Source organism: Danio rerio, chromosome 22 (genome assembly GCF_049306965.1).
Source record: "Danio rerio strain Tuebingen ecotype United States chromosome 22, GRCz12tu, whole genome shotgun sequence".
In the NCBI taxonomy this organism is placed as follows: Eukaryota; Metazoa; Chordata; class Actinopteri; order Cypriniformes; family Danionidae; genus Danio; species Danio rerio.
In genome coordinates, this window is record NC_133197.1 from 11,720,001 (window position 1) to 11,740,662 (window position 20,662).

The 20,662-nt window shown below is 35.4% G+C and overlaps 1 protein-coding gene across 1 annotated transcript in view; it reads left to right on the forward strand.

Moving 5' to 3' along the window:
• The window catches only part of mgat5 (alpha-1,6-mannosylglycoprotein 6-beta-N-acetylglucosaminyltransferase), a 118,909-nt gene that overhangs the window by 88,524 nt on the left and 9,723 nt on the right, over positions 1-20,662 (forward strand). The window contains 2 exon segments of the mRNA NM_001045311.1: positions 9,215-9,348; positions 16,130-16,279. Coding sequence (NP_001038776.1) covers positions 9,215-9,348; positions 16,130-16,279 — 284 coding nt within the window.

Here is a 20,662-nt window from a genome sequence, read left to right on the forward strand (position 1 = left end):
CGTCTGAATCTCGTGGTTGACAGACGGACAGGCTGGCTTTCATGTCGGTCTGCCGTTTGCTGTCAGCGCTCGTGTTCATGGTGCTTTAGAAGCCTGTGGACACACGGAGAGGTCAATTACACTCTCCTGTCGAGGCTTCGGCTGCTCCAGATCAAACAGCAGGAGAGCAGAAACACAATCACACACACAAACACTGGTGATCCAACAGGTTGTGGTTCAGTTGAAAAACGTAACATCAAATATAGTAATGATGTCATTTTATAATGCGGCGTTGTTTTCATCGCATTTGTTATATTCATCGTTAAAAAATGAAATGCACGGCAACATAATTGTAATGAAATAGATGAGTTGGCATATATCAGACCCCCTATTTTTCCGCGATTCCACGATCGCTGAATCCAATGCAAAATCCACAGTCACATTTTTTCAATCCTGCAAAATAATCGCAAAAAAATGTATATAATCTTGTAAAACATTTAATTCCAAACCATTTAATCAAATTAAGTTTATTTCAGTTTGCAATTAATTATTTTACGTGACTTATAGACGTTGCATACACAGCGCACACGATGTATTTGAGTATCTCTCAAAAAAATGACGTGTTACCATCTAATATGGTAAATTTATATATCATTTTTTATATTTTATATGTAGTTAAAGTCAGAATTATTAGCCCCCCTGTTTATTTTCCCCCTATTTCTGTTTAACGGAGAGAATATTTTTTTTCAACACATTACTAAACATAATAGTTTTAATAAGTCATTTCTAATAACTGATTTATTTAATCTTTGACATGATGACAGTCAATTATATTTGACTAGATATTTTTCAAAACACTTCTATACAGCTTAAAGTGACATTTAAAGCCTTAATTAGGTTAACTAGGCAGGTTAGGGGAATTAGGCAAGTTAGTGTAATGCAGGGGTCACCAACCTTTTGGTAACTGAGAGCTACTTTTTGGGTATCGTTTAATGTGAAGGGCTACCAGTTTGATACACACTTCCTAATAACAAATTTGCTCAATTTACTTTTAATTATGTGTTATTATAAATAATTAATGATATTCATCTATGTGAAGACACTGATCATGTTAATGATTTCTCACAGTAGTTGTCAACATTGATTGGAAACAGATAAATATCAATATGCAACACTTCATTTGTATGAAATTGTGTTAAAAGTTTTTTTAATGTATAACTTAATGTCATTTTCCATTTTACACCAATGCAAGTGTGATTTTAAAAAAAAATAGCTACAAAAAATATTAGATGCAGCTTACTGGTATGTGGTGCTATGGTAAGCTAATTTTATAACAGGCCCTCGGGCAACTCATGTGATCCTCGCGGGTGTAATGGTTTGTTCTGTAGACTATCTTGGAGAAAAAAAATAGCTTAAAGGGCTAATAATTTCGTCCTTAAAATGTTTTTTAAAAAATAAAAAACTGCTTTTGTTCTAGCCGTAATAAAGCAAATAAGATTTTCTCAAGAAAAAAAAAAATAATATTAGACATACTGTGAACATTTCCCTGCTCTGTTAAACATCATTTGGGGAAATTTGAGTCAAGTCCCTAGTCAAAGGCCAACAAGTCAAGACCAAAGTCCTACGGTTTTACTTTTGAGTCTTTTTAACAGAAAAATAAAATGCGCACAGATTATGTATGGTTGTAAGTAGGGCTGTGCAGTTAATCGAAAATTCAATTTCGATTTTGGCTTTTCACGATTATAAAAAAAAAGAATTAATAGAGATGAAATGATTATTCCATTATATACCACCCCCTTTCCAGTTCTACACATTTGTTGCTCTGCAAAGTTAAGTTTTACGTGAACATTACTAAAAGCATGTACTGTATTGTAAAATTTGCAGCACGGGATAAGCATTATTCATTGGTGTACATTTGAATCATTCATGCTTTTAAGAGAGAGAGAGAGAGATGCTGTTGTGTTTGTGCGCGCTCAGCCTCAATGACGAGCAGAGCTTACACATCTAACCCCATCTTAATGAGAGCGCTATAATGGTCAAATAGGTGTCTAAACGCAATGTTTATTGATTTTTTTTATTTTTTTATTAACCCTTATTTGTGTAATAGTTTAGAATCAAAAGACGTGTGACAGAAACCATATACAGAACTGGACTGCTCTTAAAATGACAGCGCGTAATATTCCTGCTGCCGACTGAGGACAAAATCCCTCACTACTCTTGACTAAGGGACTTTTGTAGCTATAATTAAAGATTTTTTCTTACAGTGAAGATGCTTGTTTCATATTTTTATTCTTAAGTATTTTTTCCATTTCCTTATTTACAGTGAGGAAAATAAGTGTATACAGTTGAAGTCTGAATTATTAGCCCTCCTAAATTATTAGCGGCCCTTTTCCCCCCATTTTCTGTTTAATGGAAACATTTTTTTTCAACCTATTTTTAAACATAAAAGTTTTAATAACTCATCTCTAATAACTGATTTCTTTTATCTTTGCTATGATGACAGCATCTAATATTTGATTAGATATTTTTCGGGACACTAGTATTCAGATTAAAGTGCGATTCAAATTAGGGTAATTAGGCAAGTCATTGTATAACAGTGGTTTCTTCTGCAGACGTTTAAAAAAAACATATAGCTTACGGGGGCTAATAATATTGACCTTAAAATAGGTTTCAAAATATTTAAATCTTTTTTTTTTTTTAATTCTAGCCAAAATAAAACAAATAAGCCTTTATCCTGAATATTATAGGAAATACTCTGAAAAATTCTTGAATCTGTTAAACATAATTTGGGAAATATTTATATACTTTTTTTAATTCACAATTTAATTTCAACTGTAACAGTTTTGAATAATCATGATTACAGTTATGACCAGAATAATCATGCTTCAGATTTTTCCCATAATAGAGCAGAACATTTTATAAAAGAACGTTGCTCAGATACATAAAAATACAAATGTAATTTTCTAAAAAAAAAGTGCTGAACAGTGCTGCGTCTCGTCTCTACAGCATATTGCTCAGGAACGAGATTGAACAATTCAGCGCGCTTTATTGTGGACGAGATGCAACATCATTAATATGCATGATATAGAGTCGAAGACTGCTTTTACCGGTTACAGTTGTTGACACAACGTGGCGTCTCTCTGAACACTGTGATTAAAACAAGTAGAGAAATGGGTCGTCAGTGTTGCGTTTATAAATGTGCCTCGACGTAGGTTTTGTTTCCATTTCCCCGCTATGAGAGCGCAGCTCGTGTGTTGGCCAAATCAGTTGTATTACAGTGGTGTGCTAACACTCTACAAAAATATGTTTGTAAGGAACATTTTTTACCCGTGAGCTTTTCGCATCTGGAAATGGTGGAATCCGAATTTGCCACAAAAAAAAAAAAAAAAAAAAAAACACTGTTCCAGTTGGTGTTGATTGTCCGGGCTCTATGAAATTAGTAAGTGTGTGATCAGTGTTCTTTGTTTGTTTATTTAGAGGCAAAGTTACTTAGTATATCGTCAGCAGTACTCTTTCAGTTTTTGCAGACGTACCTTAGTCAAAATGATTTAGTTACTAAGTTTACAGTAATATCACTACAATATTATGGACTGAAAATCTTCTTTTTTCACACAGCTCTCAGATCTGCTGTAAACGCTGCTCTCTGATTCACTGATTATTTCCCCTGTGTCTCTGTTTTTGTTGCCGCTGTGAACATCAGCGCATGCTCGAACTAAAACTCCCCTTTTAATGCAAACCTTTCCCTCTTTGGCCACTCGACAATCCCATCTAAACAAAGCTGGACTTACCCACTTTCCTGACTTTTTTCAACTAGAGGTGTTTAATAAGGTTGTGTCTTAATTTTTAAAAAATTGCTTCAATGATAAAATAATTATAAAATACTCTTCATATTTAACATCCCTATTTATTGTTATTATAATCAGAGTTTCTGTTTACTGAGTGATACGACAATGTATAGCGTACACACACACACACACCCAAACTCATTGTTAGCTGACTGTCAGTTACAGTACTTGAGAAACCACACAAGCACAGTCATGTGAACTGAACAGCTTCCTCTTTTTTTCGCACACACACCACACACACTATCAGAGAGTTTTATTTCCTTTTGCCTTTGTTCCGGATGCTTTACATAAACAAAAACAAATCGCCCTTGGCTGCTGCCAGGAATATTCCAAAATACAGATCAACTTTCATGAAATATGAAACAATAAATTGAGAGGCAGTCCTTTCTCATAACTCTTTCTCTTAATTTTGCCGTCATCCCTTTATGCTGTTGAATTATTAATTGCAGAGAGAGAGTTCACCATATGCCAAATGTTATGACAAAAATGATTGCAGATGTGTGTGAATGAACAATTGTAAATGTAAGTTGAAATTATTTGCCCTCCTCTGAGTTTTATTTATTTATTTTATTTTTAATAAATATTGTTTATTTTTATTTTTTTGTGCTTTAAAATATTCCTCAAATGATGCTTAACATAGCAAGGTTTTTTTTACAGTATTTCCTATAATGTTTTTTCTTCTGGAGAAAGTCTCATTTCTTTTTAGTATAGAATAAAAGCAGATTTAAATTTTTTAAAACCATTTTAAGGTCAATATTATTAGCTCCCTAAAGCAATATTTGTGTTGGATTGTCTACAGAACAAACCATCGTTATACAATGACTTGCCTAATTAATTGGGAAAAAATATTTAGAAAGGCTAAAAATTCAGGAGGGTAATAATTCAGCCTTCAACTGTATGTGCTCGAGTGTGTGCGTTTGTTTGTTTTTGTAAGTGCGTATGTTAATTGTGTGTGTGTGTAATATGCTTTGGTTTCACTCCTCTTAAACTACCTAATGAAATGCCTCTAACCAACACACACTCCTGCGTTTCTTGTAATTACTGACAATGTCACTGATGCCTGTAAACCTCGTCATTTGTCTCTTCAGCATTTCTGTGTGTTGTCGTTGCCTCACATTGCAAAAGGCTTTTTTCTCTTTCACAATTAAATCTCAAACCTTCCCTTTTTTTGCTTCAGAAAACAAGTTGAGCTTTCCGTAGAAGCAGAAACTCTGAACCCCAGACAGACTGTTTGATTTTTATTAACCACAATAGTTTGATTTGAATCGATTTTATAGAGTCACTCATTTTCATTCGGTTCCTTATTTATCAGGGATTACCACAGCGAAATGAACCACCAACTATTCCAGCATGTGTTTTACACAGCCAATGCCCTTCCAGCTGCAACCCAGTACTGGGAAATACCCACACACTATGGACAATTTAGTTCATCCAAGTCACCTATAGCGCATGTCTTTGGAATGTGAGGGAAACCGGAGCGCCTGGAGGAAACCCACACAAACACGGGTAGAACATGCAAACTCCATATAGAAATGCCAACTGACCCAGCTGGGACTCTAACCAGTGACCTTCTTGCTGTGAAGCGACAGTGCTAACCACTGAGCCGTCGCCCTTTTATAGCATCATACAGTAGAATTCCAGAAATAATTTACATTTTTATTCATACCAGTAAATACTTTTAAAGAAAATTACACCCAAATCTCAAGACTTTATGTAAGCGCAGTATTCGAAAAAGAATGTTTGATTTTGTTTTTGCCGACAATGAAATTTTATGACTTTAAGTAAACACAGAACTCTAAAACAATTATTTTCAACTTCTTAACGCTTTAATGCGTGAGTTTTAAATACTCCAGCTGACCCTCCTGCATGAGTTTTTGTTTTTTGTGACCGTTACTTGAAATTCCTTGCGTTCTAAAGTTCTTATTATGATGCGTCGTGTACCACATGTACCAGTATACAATATAAACATATACATAGTATGTATACAATATATACATAGCCCTAATGATCTTTGTATATATTGTATTTTGATTCTTTTGCCCATTTCTGTAAGTATTGACAAATGTTCTTATTATATTGTGAGATGTCTAATTCTCAATATGTGATAGAACATAAATTTTGTCTTTTAAATGGCTTAATAATGATTATATTATTTGTTATGTCAGTTATTGGGTGTTGCCGTTGTTGCTTAAAGGGATACAATGTTATAATTTATAAATTACTCATTAATTGTATTTTATTAACGTCTACCCCTACCATAAAACCAACCCTCACGGTAATGTAAAAATATATTATATATAATTGTGTATAATATATAATATAATTCTAAAATACAGTTAGTCAGAATTAACAGCCCCTGTCTAAATGTCTGAAACCTAAAATACTCTGCACTAAGCACTGATATATTGTGAATTATAACAAGCGCTCCACACATCTTTCTGTGCCTCAGCATGTGCCGTCAGATTAACATTTTAGCAGTTGATGACGTGCACTCTGAACTTCTAATCACACTGGTGTGATCGTACACTTCAGGGATCAGCCAAGGCTGGTCACACCAGTGTGATCTTCCATGTGAAAGGGTTAAGGAAAATATGATAAATAACACAAAAAAGATTCATTTTCAGTCAAGCCAACAACAAAAATCTCCACTTCAAGTTTTTTTATGGTTTTATTAAAATTTTATCAAATACTTGATAAAATACTTGATACTCTTGTGCAAATTTATTTCTTTTTTTTTTCAGAAAATGATTGCAGCAAATCTACTACAAGTTTACGTAACTGCAGAATTCCTAAAAAACAACAACAAAAAAAGTATTGCTTTCATTCTTGTGAGACATCAGTGTTTTGGAAGCACAGAAATCTGAAAATAACGTAGAGGTTTTTTTATTGTTGTTGTTTTTTTAGTTGCAACTTCTTAACGAATGGACTTGAGAAAATCTTGTACAACTTATAGAATCACTGAATTACAAAAAGTATGTAAATTCTCTGAAATCAATTTTAAAGGAAAAGATTTCAGGAAATGTCCGGGGACTTTATTCACTGAAGCACAGAATTCTAGAGAATAAAATCGGCTGTGTTTTTGTTTACGCTGGTAAGGATTTCTTCTCATAAAGTATGTTTAGTTTACAGTCACGCTTATTATGATGTCTTCAGAAAAAGACTTCAGCAAACCTTGCTTCTTTCTTCATAAAATCTTTCAGAAACCCATATAGAATGTTTGCTTTCATTCACAATGGCAGCTGTTATTGCTGTTGACAGTTGCCTTGAGAATAGTGTGTGTGTGTGTGTGTTTTCTCCTGCAAGCTTATTCCAGCTATTTACAGTAACCACAGCGGGGAGAAAGACTAAATCCCTGTTTCCCATTTAAATACCATTTATGGGTCCTGCAAAATTGCACAAATTGCATTATGGGCCACCTGGGTTCTGAATTTCATCTTGCATTCTCATTGGGATTGACGGGTAACCGTGACGAGACTCTACAGCCGCTCCCGCAGGCAATAACCACAAAACGTACACACACTCGCATTCATGTTTAAAGTGTGTGTGTGTGTGTGTGTGTGTGTGTGTGTGTGTGTGTGTGTGTGTGTGTAAATAGGAAATCTTAATCTCAGGATTGAATTTTTTAGACAGATGGCATTCAGGTGTATCTCTGCCAAGCCTTGTTACCCTGGCGACCTCTTGGACTACTGTCGCCATGGTAACATTTCCTCGCTTGGCAACGTGGACACCCACACAGATCTTACTTGTACACAATTAATCTGAACATCTTCCCTCCGGCACTACAGTCCTGATGTTCAGTGCGAGATCCCGCTTTTTTTTTTTTTTTTTTTTTTTAAGATGAAACGCTGCAGTCAAAAACAATTGTTTTCCACCAAATTACCTGTACATTTCGAGATGTTTGAGGTGTTTGGTTGTTTTATGATGTGTAATTTAAAGGAAACTTTACATTAACTGAAGTACACTTATTAAATGTTCCTTTTTTGTCAATTTGTGTCTGTAGATTTCAATTGAAATGTAGTTTTCTCAAAATTATTATTGAGTCTTAAATTTTCACTTCAGCAATACTTGCATACACTACCTGACAAAAGTCTTGTCGTCGATCTCAGTTGTTAGAGCAACAAATACTTACTTGACTTCTAGTTAATCATCTGTTGAACTGCATGCCAATCATCACAAAAACTGGAACCCGCATGGACCCAAGATTCTCACAGAAATCAGTCAAGTTTGGTGAAGGAACAATCATGGTTTGGGGTTACATTCAGTATGGGGGTGTGCGAGAGATCTGCAGAGTGGATGGCAACATCAACAGCCTGAGGTATCAAGACATTTGTGCTGCCCATTACAATACAAACCACAGGAGAGGGCAAATCTGTCAGCAGGATAGCGCTCCTTCTCATTCTTCAGCCTCCACATCAAAGTTCCTGAAAGCAAAGAAGGTCAAGGTGCTCCAGAATTGGCCAGCCCAGTCACCAGACATGAACATTATAGAGCATGTATGGGGTAAGATAGAGGAGGTGTTGAAGATGAATCCAAAGAATCTTGATGAACTCTAAGAGTCCTGCAGGAACAATTTCTCTGCCATTTCAGATGACTTTATTAACCTTATTTATTTGAATCATTGCATAGATGTATGGATGCAGTCCTCCAAGCTCATAGGAGTCATAGACAATAGTAATTCTGTTTCCACTGCACAATGACTTTATATTCTATACTGAACATTATTTCTGTTAAGTGACAAGACTTTTGTCTAAGCAAAGTCAGACCTCACGGTCCTAATTAAATAATTAAAATTCAAGACATGATCATATTTTATTTTGGTGAAATAAGTGTAATCTAGAGGCCTTTGTCCTTCATATAAGCTTCTTCTGATACCAATTGATCAACTAGAAGTCAAGTTATTATTTGTTGTTCCTAAAACTTGGATAGGCGACAAGACATTTGTCAGGTAGTGTACACCAAAATTCAGTTTAATTCATATCTCCAGTCTGAAGGGTTTTAACCGAAGGATTTGTTAATATATAATTTGCCAGCTTTTATTTTATTCTACAAAATAAATTTAGAAAAAACATTTTTTTTGGCTTTTTGCAGTATTTTTAGCATTAATGAACATTAAAATGAAATTTTAAAAATTTGTTTGTTAAAAACGTCATCCAGTGTTCGGATTTTTGTCCTAAAACTGTAAATTAGTGCATATTTAATGAACGGATGCCTAATTTCTATATACATATAACATTTTAGAAATCGTGTAATACAAAAATGCGAAATGCATTAATACTGTTTAGAATTAAATAAAATTGTACTATTGTGTATTATTTAGTTTAGCATTGGTTTTGTTTATAATTATGTAATTGTCTCTTTTCTGATTGGTTGTTCTGTTTCTTCCCCCACAGCTCACACTCCCGATAACAGTTTCCTGGGCTTCGTGGTTGAGCAGCATCTGAACGCCAGTGACGTCAAACACATCGACGACATCAAGCGGCAAAACCAATCGCTGGTTTACGGAAAAGTGGACAACTTCTGGAAGGTCAGTTGTGGTCCCAAAACAAATGCCGTCCAATGTTTTGTGTCTGTTTACATGTGAAACCCTGATGTGTTTATATGCAAGATTATTTGGCCATGCTTTTTTTTTGACGTTGAGCGCCAACAAAAGTGTTTTCGATCCGACTCTGATGACTTCCATGTTTTCCCGCTGTGAGGTCACGGTCGGTTCCACTGTTAAGACGATCCTGAAGTTTTCCTGTCCATCTGGATCTGAAAGGCCCGAGTAATGAGAGACGCAGAAAGTGCACGTGTAAAACAAATCCAAAACAACATCTAATCCCACATGCTTTCTCACAGAAAGGCCTTAAATTGAATTCTCAGCCTGTTTCTACAATGTTCTTCTGTGGCAGCTTGCTCGTTTTTTGGCACCCTAGATGAGATGAGTGATATTATGGGTTTTGTTTCCTTTCTGTCTTGGACATGAAATCAAACTGGTCATGTGAAGTTTCATAGTGTTGTGTGTGTGTATATACACGAGCAGTATCACACTTGTAGCAGTATGAAGTGGCTGTATATTAGCACTGGTGGGAGGTGTGCATTGGCTCGAGGCTGCAGGTTGAGCGCCTTAGTGTCCTACCAGTGACGATATACAGCCATATTGTACTGCTATAAGTGTGATATTGCGTTTATACAAGAGTTCGACGGCATTATCGTGTAAATAAAATAAAAAAAAACCAAACACTGAGAGTCACAAAAATCATTTTGTACGAGGAACTACTTTATTTCACCGTTCATACACATCTGCACCTGACGTCAGAACAGCAGAAACCATTGCTACTTCACAAACATCACTTTAGTGCTTGTACTTGAATGATTCTCTAGTGTAATGTTTAAAGTGATGACAAATCAGGTGATTTGGTCACATTTTAAGATTATAAGACTAATTTCTCAGTATTTCTCTGTTGTAATCGGCAGATCACAATAATTAACCCTGAAAAAGCCAAAGCAAAGCGAACATTACAAGATTACCATGGGTTAAATACAGCACTACAACATACAAAAGAGAGAGATCAACTTAGAATGTCACCTGTTTAATGTTGATTTGATCAGCTCTAGTTTGAAATTTACATCGACTTTTTCTCCTCTAAGGACTTATTATGTGATCTCTGTCGCCATCTTGTGGCAGATTGTCAACCTGAACATTATGTTAGAGTTTAACATTGTATGTTTACAATGTACCATTATAGCGATTTACAATTATGCAGATGTTAAATATCTGCAGCGATATCTTAACAGGATTATGAACTACCTGTTTTGTACTATTCTCCGAGGTCCACTTGTAATGTTAGTCATTTACATAAAAAACATCCTAGTTTAGAAGTTAATTGACTATTTTCTGTGCTATTTTTGATCTTCGTCAGAACATGGCAGATCGTAGTCTCAAGTAAATATCTACTGCTCTGATTGGCATGTTAACATTGCTAAACAGGCAATGAAGTAGGAGCAGGCATCAGTCTTCTGTGGAGGCGGGGTATATCAAGACTACTACATCATAGTGTAGAGCATTACAAAACCCGTTATTTTCCCAGACTGCGTTCCATATAGGCTGTTTTAGAGCAACAAAAATGACTGAGTTCAGAAACTTCTTGGTTGTTTTTATAGTACTTGGACCTCTTATAATTGAAAAATTTTTGACGTGTTGATTTTGCATGTTATGCTGCCCTGAAAGGTACAATATCTGACACACAACTTTTTATAGCATATTATTAATACCATTTTTTATATATTAGTTTGCCTATACGTTAAGGTATGTTTTTTTTCTGTAGAGCTTATTTGCATATCTTTAAAGCACATTGACTAACCAATTTAATGTATAACGTCATTGTTTTCTGGCTCTTTAAATGAACGTTTGCACGTTTTTAAGTTTGCCTGTATCCAAGGTTATATTTGCAGCGAGATCTTAACAGGATTATGAACTACATGTTTTTTAATTTTGCATTATTCTCTGAGGTCCACTTATAATTTTAGCCTGTCATTTTCATAAAAATGAAGTAATAAACTGTTTTCTGTGCTGTTTTTGACGCTTGTCAGAAGGTTGGAGATTTTAGACTAAAACAAATAGCTATTGCTCTGATCAGCTCACAGATTTTCATATTAACATTGCTAAACAGGCAGTGTAGTAAAAGGCATCAATCTTCTGTGGAGGCGGGGTTTATCCAAACTGTTACATCATAGATTAGAACATTACAAAACCTGTCATTTTATCAGACTGTTTTCAATATTGGCTGTTTTTACCGCAACAAGAAATGCTTGAGTTCTGAAATGTCTAGGATGACTTAGACCTCTTATTTACATCCAAAAATTATGTAAATTTAGATTTCGCATTTCATGCCCCCTTTAAAAGGTAAAATATCTGACACATTTATAACTTGTATACATTTATAACATTATTTGCATTTATAAGCTCATTTGCATGTCTTTAAGGCACATTAACTAACCCATTTAATGGAGAACATCATTGTTTTTTGCCTCTCTTGAACATTTAAATGTAAGTGTTTATATTTTGCCCGTATGCAGAGGTTAGCTAATCAAAAAAAGTGGAGCTAATTTGCATATCATAACAATATAGCCACAGAATCGTGTTACCTATGCGTTTCTCTCTGGAACACAAAATGAAAGTTTATATGCAAATTTAGTTGGTACGCAGAGGTCATTTGCATATCTAAAAGGCACACTAACCAAATCATGCAATGAAAAACATGATTTTTTTTTTGTTCCTGCATCATTAAATGAAAGTTTGCAGGTACACGGAGGTTAGCTAATTATAGTAGAGCTTATTTGCATATCTTAAAGTCACACTAACCAAATAATTGAATGATTTTTTTTTTAACACAGTTTACATGCAGAGTTAGCCAGGGCGCAGAGCTTAGCTAATCAAAAAAAAAAGAGCTCATTTGCATATCTTAAAGGTACAGTAGTCCGTTTAATTCTAAGGGTCAGAAAGAGGTTAAGGATGATGGATGCGTTTACGGCGTCAGTGCTTTCTCATTTAGCCTCATGCAATTTTACTGATGCCGTCCTTCACCCAGCGGGAGACAGAGCTCCTGCTACTGCACAGCCTCTCAAGTACTGGTTTCCATGGAAACAAACTTGAGCATAGGCCCTGTGTGTGTCTCGTCTAGAGATCAGAGGATATGTGTATAGGCTTTTGAAATGCAAATAAAGTCTTGGCTCTTCCTTTACACACACACACACAGACACACAGATACATTCATTGCATTATTAGCACTGTAAGTTCACTTTCAATGCATCTTTGTGTCTATTTTTTTCTCTTTTTCATGAATCTATCAATTTTGAGATTTTGCGCACTTTAACTGTTTGTGTTTATATTATTGTAATAAAATTATCACAGATTTTTCTCATGAGTTTTTTTCTCCAACAATTGAACTATAATGCTGTGTTCACATCAGACGCGGAATGCTATTCGCGCGTAATTAGACGCGTGAACATTTGAGTTTACTCGCTTCATTCGTGCGTCAGATCCGCTTCATTTGTGCGTCAAATCCGCTTCATTCGCGTGTCAAATTCACTGAGCAATAGACGCAGATTTGCGTGATGGGCAGGGCTTCTGTCTGCCTGGTGACTCTAGCTTCATTGCTAAATGGCCAGCATGGATTTTATTGAGAGGTTAGCCGTGTTTATGCGCTTTATGAAGGCTGAAAAAGAGCCTCAATTCGTTTGGAGCCGTGCCCGAGTTCACTAGATTTTTTTCAGAGGTGCGCCCAGCTCTGTGGGCTCATGAACTCTTCCAGAAATTTAACCTTGATGATGGAAGCGTTTAGCGGTGCTTCTGCCCGAGCTGAGCCCAGTTTGATGTACTGTTGTTGGTGTAGGCAGGAGGATTTTCCCCTAAGACACTAACAACAGGCGCTACGGCATAATAAAGCCCCCACAAGAGCAAAATCCTGATTGGTTAACGAGGCGCGAATGTCTGCTGAAGTTTAGATTTTCGAACTTGACGTTAGGCGTGTCATTCGCGCAGTGCCATTCATGCAATTCGCTCCATTTGCGCATATCATGCCGCAGGATGTCTATTGCAGTGTAAATCACTCATGCTTGACGCTTCTTCTGCATTTGGTGTGAATGCAGATGCAGCATAAGTCTCCACTTCAGCATCTTACATACACACAGCTTGATACACACAGCTTGAAAAAAATTTTTTTTCTGTGAGGTTTTTACAGAGGGGGTGATTATACATAATATGCCTTATTATATATAACATTTTAATCTACAAAAAATGTAGAAAATAATAATTATGTAAATAATAATTATGTAAATAATAATTTATGTAAATAATAATAATTCCCTACATTTATATTGCGCTTTTCTGGACACTCAAAGTGCTTTACACATTGGGGGAATCTCCTCGTCCACCAGCATCATGAAGAGATTCCTGAAACTTCCTCTGTAAAAAAAGAATCTAAGGCTGCATTTACACTGCACTGTTCAAGTGACTCAATTCTGATTCTTTTCTCCTATGTGGCTCACATCGGATATGACCTATGTACATGTAAGCAGGCGAAAATCACATGGATTCCGATTTCCTCAAATCAGATTCAGGCCTTGTTTATATGTGAAAATTTATCCGATCTGAATCAGATCGTGTCCTCGTATCCACACACACACACACACACACACACACACACACACACACACACACACACACATTCACTACTAAAATAAATAAATACCGGAATGCAAAACAAAATTTTTTGACATTTTCTGGAACAGGATCCCGCTCAAATTAATCACTGACTTGGCCTCATTTGCACAGTTAAACCTAATATTTTTATTACATTGTAACTCTTTTTTTTCCATTCTCAATGTAATCAGTCAACTGGCAGTAAGGCCTGAAGCATACTAGTACATTCCAAATGACAATTTAAGACATGAATGAAACAGTAAACAATGCCATTTTTGATTTCAGTAGTTCCTGACCTCTTTGTATGTTTCAGTATCTCTTCAAACCCATGGGACTTGCGTGCTGTGTTGACATTTTTAGCTCATATCTCCCATAATCTCTTATCAAGGCATGTTAGTCGATAAAACACGGAGCTAATTGATGATTAAACAAGGGGATCACTGATATTCTGTTTGATTTGTGTGTGTTTGTTGTGTGCCTATGTTTGTTATCTGAGATACGATAACTCACTGTGCTAATTCAACTATATTTCTTTATATCTATCTATCTGTCTGTCTGTCTATCCGTCTGTCTATCCATCTATCTACTGTATCTCTATCTATCTATCTATCTATCTATCTATCTATCTATCTATCTATCTATCTATCTATCTATCTATCTATCTATCCATCCATCCATTCAGATTTATAATTAAATTCAAATTAATTATAATTAAATGAATAATGTGTATCCCTAATTTTATTCCTTATTTAAGACTAAAAATAATCAAGAATTTCTTTAAAAGCTGCACTTATTATTTTATAGTATAGATGTGCAGTTAATTAATTGTTTCCTCAATTTACGGTCATCCCATTCATTGAATTTAAATATCGAATAATATAAATAAATTATATAAAAAATACAATATTTATTATAATAAATAAATTGTTGACTTTTTTTTTAGTTTCATTTTCTAAATCTTACAATTAATAATTGCATAATTAATGGTAGCACTAGCTTCTTTACTCTGTGTGGCAAGTATTGTTGTTTCCAATTATTTTTTTAGATATATTTTGTTTTCTCACCTCGACATCACACACACACACACACACACACACACACGAGCTATATTTCGGTTTCCTCCCTCTGACAGGAAGTGGGCGTCTTTGTATTCTTTGAACGCTTCCAAAGAAAAAGCTTCATTTTTATCCTCTTCATCTCGTGTTTTTCCCCCCAGAGTCCCGTTTCACTGTTCCTGTCTGCTTTTGCACTTCTGCAGCTTCACACTGAGAGCTAAAAACAGGCTGTGTTCGTTTTGTTGCTCTGTTTTCAGCGTCCTGGGGTGTTTTGCTGTTGATTCAGTCACGTAATCATGATTCTTGGAACTATAGATTAAATATTCCTCAAATATGACTGAACTCGTCGCACTAACCCATATCGTCTTAAATCCTTTATCGGTTTCATTGCGTGGTTATAATCAATCGCCTGTCAAAGAGGGCGGAGTTTCAGGACACGCCTACTGATTTCGTAATCATCTCAGTCCAATGGCAGCTCAAAGGTGTTATGGAGCCAAAACAAACTCTGTTTAGGCTAGATTTTGTTCAAAATTACGTCATTTAGGTTTGTAGTTTAGTTTTGTTTGAAGTAAACGAAACTGTTGCATATATAGTGTCTTACATTTCTTTTAGTTATGTCAATAGTAATTATACACATTAAATGTATTATCTAATATTGACATTTTATAAAATAAAGAAGGATTGCGAAAGACAATCGCTTATTATTATATACATTTTTTATTTTTGGCATTTTTTAGCTTTTGTTTGATAGGACATTAGGTTGACAGGAAGTGAAGTGGGAGAGAGAGCGGGGAGTAGGATCAGGGAAAGGTCCACAAGATTTGAACTCAGGACGCCCGGATCACTGCCATAACATATGTCAGCACACTAACCACTGGGCTATCATGCCGACACGAGAGACAATCTTCAGATCAAAAGTATACAGCCCCGCCCACATGGCTCTGCTTACATTATCAGAGAATAACAGTATTTTCAGAGTGTTTAAGCTGTGCAAAAGGGCATTTTAATTACATTTGATGTTACTAATGTTCTTATTCTCATGTTTGTGTCTTGTTTTCTGGTTTTAGGATAAAAAGAAGTACCTAGACATTATTCACTCCTATATGGAAGTTCACGGCACAGTCCATGGCACTAGTACAGTCCACCTGCCTGGCTACGTGAAGAACCACGGCATCCTGAGCGGACGAGACCTGCAGTTCCTGCTGCGAGAGACCAAGGTTTGACACTAACAACTATATGGAAAAACTTACACTGGCAGACTTGAATAGACCCAGTTAGCCTAAAAAATTCAAACAAATCACAGCAAAATAGGTATGTTATTCTCATGGTTTATCAAGAGGGAACTCTCAGATTTAATCTAAAATAAAATTGAATATGTTCTGAAAACAAAGACTTTTTTGTTTTATAACATCATTAGGATGAGAAAATTTTCTCATTTTTGCGAGAACTTTATTCCTTTATCCCTAAAGGTTGGAGCACACTGGGATGATTTTTACTTGCGTTTCATTTTTTCAAGATGTTTTTCTGCATACAAATTTTTCAAAAAGACAATGCAAAAAATGAGCGTGAGGCGGTCAAATGATGCTTTTGCGTGTTGGTCTGCACACCCACATTGGTTCCCTTTGGTTAGACATGAGGCGTTAAACATTTGTTATAAACATGAGCGAAAATTGTCTTAACCCTAATATTATATTTGTGCATACACATTAGATTAGTCAGTACTGAAGCCAAATCTGAAGCTTATCTAACAAAATAGCTTACAATAATGGTCCAAAAACTAGTGCAGCCAAATTTATGTCATAGAAAAAATATTAAATAGAAATTTTAAAAAGTAAAAAAAAAAGAAACTACTTAAAAGAAAATTTAAATCAAGAGAAGCCAAAAAAAGAAAGAAAAAAATGTAGTTGAAATTTTGTATTTTTAAGTTTTTTTTCAATACTTTGCTAAAATTTAATTGTATTATATTTCAGTTTCTACATGTGTTTGGTGACTAAAATATAATTTTAATAAATATATCTGTTTAATAAATTTTTTCAACAGTATTTTCACTGAAAAACACCTAGAATATCGTTGAAATAAAATACTATAATTTGCTCAGGGAATGTTGGATGAAGACAATTTATTTTGGAAGTATAAAACATCATAGCATTTATTCCTAAAGAAAAAAAAACTGTTTTTTTTTCTTTTTGAGGTTTTTTTTTTTGTTGTAATTACTAGAAAATGACACTTTTTTTATAATTTTTTTGGAAAAAAATATTTTAGATGGGAATTTTATTTGATACAGATTGAAGCTTCAGGTTCTCCTGTTTGAAATGATGTATGACACTTCAGGCTGACGGCTAAATTAAAAATAAAACTGCTTTTTATATAATAATAATAATAATATAGGCCCATTTGGTGCCCACAAAATAGCTCTAGGTCTGTAAGGGTTAAATGCACCAATATACATTATTGCCTATATTCACTGAGAAATAGATAAAAAATATTCCTTTTCAAAATGGGCTGTACTCAATTATGCTGAGCACTGAATAAAAAAAAAACTAAATTAAACTAATAAATCAAATGAATCATTTCATTGAAAGTATTTTTTATCGAAAGTATTGTTGCCATTTATTATTAATTTAATACGTTATCAAGATCATATAGAGTACAAGCAAACAAAACCAACACACACACCCTCAGAAATATTCATTGTTGCTTTTATGGTTGTGTAAATTGCCTCCTTGTCCTCATTTGTAAGTCGCTTTGGATAAAAGCGTCTGCTAAATGACTAAATGTAAATGAAATAAAGGCATGCGAGCTGTCACTGGGGTGGTACCTTTTCATAAGGTACAAATTTGTACCTAAAATGTCCGTATTAATAGGGTACATATTAGTACCTAAAAAGTACAAAAGTGTTCCTCTTATTTTTTAGGCACTGATACTTTTGAGGTACCAATTTAGACCCTTTAAGTACAAATGTGTACCTTTTGAAAAGGTACCACCCCAGTGACAGCTCGCATACCTTTATTTCTGAGAGTGTGCGTGTTAATTTTGTTTGCTTGTATGATCTTGATAACATATATTATATTTATCATAAATGGCAGCAATGTTTTTGATTAGAAAATACTGTCAATAAACCACATATATCTATTTCAGTGTGAAGTATCCCTTTAAATATGTAATCTTGAGTCTTCTTGAGCTTCTTTTACTTGTGTTTTGATTTCCTGGTTCAGATTAATACACCCGTAGCGTGTGTTTATGGTTGAACAGCTCTGCTATGCTAAAAACACATCTGAAAGCTTCTCTTCACACGCAAAGACGTTCCTCAACCGCAAGAGAGGATGTGTTTGTTTTGCTGTTTTTTTTCTTCACGTCTTGCAGCTTTTTCTCCTTCGACCACAGATGCTTCACTTGACTTTTGCTTTCCTGTTTTTTCACCTTCATGCAAAGTTTCCGAGAAAGTGCAGCCGCTTCATTTGTGAGCTCGCTCCGTGTTTGTAAATGTCTGAAGACTGAAGTTTTCTTTAGGGTTGCGGATGATTTACAAATAGGCAAAACGAACCAGCAGGGCTTCAGACATGCAAACCTCGACTATTTCTCAAGTTTACCACTCATCTTGGAGAATTTTCATGTCTGTCGCAGTCGCAGTTTTCTCTTTTAGCTTGTGTTTTTCAGTGTCTCCCTGCTGCCCTCTGTTGGCGAATCAGAGCAGTTCAACAGCATATTACAGTGCTTCCCACAGGCTTGAAACGCGCCTTTGTTAGTTATATGTTGCAAACATATAATTATTATAAAATAATTAGATTTTTTAAAAATGTTTTTATAGCTGGTTCTAGCCTCTGCTGGGTAAGATAGCATTTCTGTGTGGGGTTTGCATGTTCTCCCCGTGTTTGTGTGGGTCTCCTCCAGGTGCGTTGGTTTCCCACACAAGTCCTAAGACATGTGATACAGGTGATTTGTGTGGGCTAAATTGACCATAGTGTGAGAGTGTGTGTTAATGAGTGTGTATGGATGTGTCCCTGATGGGTTGCGGCTGGAAGGGCATCCGCTGCGTAAAACGTATGCTGGATACGTTGGCGGTTCATGCCACTGTGGTGATTAAAAATAAAGATATCCACTATTTTTCCTACACTTTTATGGTATTCAGGAGCCAATGACAGGTCAAATCTGCTTCTCTCTATCTCGCATTCAAGTTCAGGTTGCTTTTGGCGTGACATTTAGTACAGTATTGCCAAAGCATTTTAGATGTATGAAACATGTAATATATTGGCATCATCAAATTCCTAAAATTCACAGCGATTGAGAAATAAATGACAGAAAAAAAGGAGTAAAAACAGACAATATCTCCAAAAATATATATAATAATTACATTAATAAAACAGACACAGTAGGTAGTGCTGTCGTCTCACAGCAAGAAGGTCGCTGGTTTGAGCCTCGGCTAGGTCAGTTGGTGTTTCTGTGTGGAGTTTGCATGTTCTCCCTGCGTTCGTGTGGGTGTTCCTCCAGGTGCTCAGGTTTCCCCCACGCAAGTCCAAAGAAATGTGGTACAGGTGAATTGGGTAGGCTAAATTGTCCGTAGTGTGTGTGTGTGTGTGTGTGTGTTAATGAGTGTGTGTGGATGTTTCCCAGTGATGTGTTGCAGCTGAAAGGGCATCCGCTGCGTAAAAACGTGCTGGATAAGTTGGCGGTTCATTCTGCTGTGGCGACCCTGGATTAATAAAGGAACTAAGCCAACAAGAAAATGAATGAATGAACATGAAAAAAACGTGTAGATGATTTAAATGAGGCGAATGAGTGGATTAAATATTACTAACAGTGTACAATTTTGAATTTAATGGTGTAGATAAATGTGTTTTGCAGTCAGTTTAGATGTAATTTTGTCTTCTGAGTATTTAGTAAAGTTTGTTTTTGAGTTGTTTAGATTAAACAAATAATTATTTAATATTTCTCTCACTCACGCGAGAGTGGGAATACAATTACCGACAGCTTTAGAAAGCGAGGAAGTGAGAAAACGAAAGCAAAAGCCAAATCCCGGACATTTTAGTAGATTTAGAAAACATGTCATGACAAAAGGTGCTTCTCTGTGGGTCTGCAGAGCATATGAGATTGTCTGTGAGAGGGTTGACAGTTTGTGCGCACACAGAACGAAACGTTTAATTGAGAGAAGGTTTTTCGCTACATAATCAATCGCAGATGTTATATTGGGCAGATAGAAAAATTGCAAAAGAATAAAATAAATATAAATGTGTCAGTTAATATAGGCTACTTGAACGGCCCACCCAAGTAAAGTCTGTGTGTGGGAAGCACTGTATTATTTATTGGTGTCCCTTAGGTGAATCTTTTTCTTGGACAAAACAATTATTACCAATACAGTTGAAGTCAGAATTATCAGCCCCCCTGATTTATTAGCTCCCCCAATTTGTGTTTAATGTAGAAAAGATATTTGTTCAACACGGTTCTAAACAGTTCAACAGAATAGAATATTCATAGTCATTTCTATTAACTGATTTATTTTATCTTTGCCATGATGACAGTATAATATTTGACTAGATATTTTTCAAGATACTAGTATGCAGCTTAAAGGGCAATTTAAAGGCTTAACTAGGTTAACTAGGCTA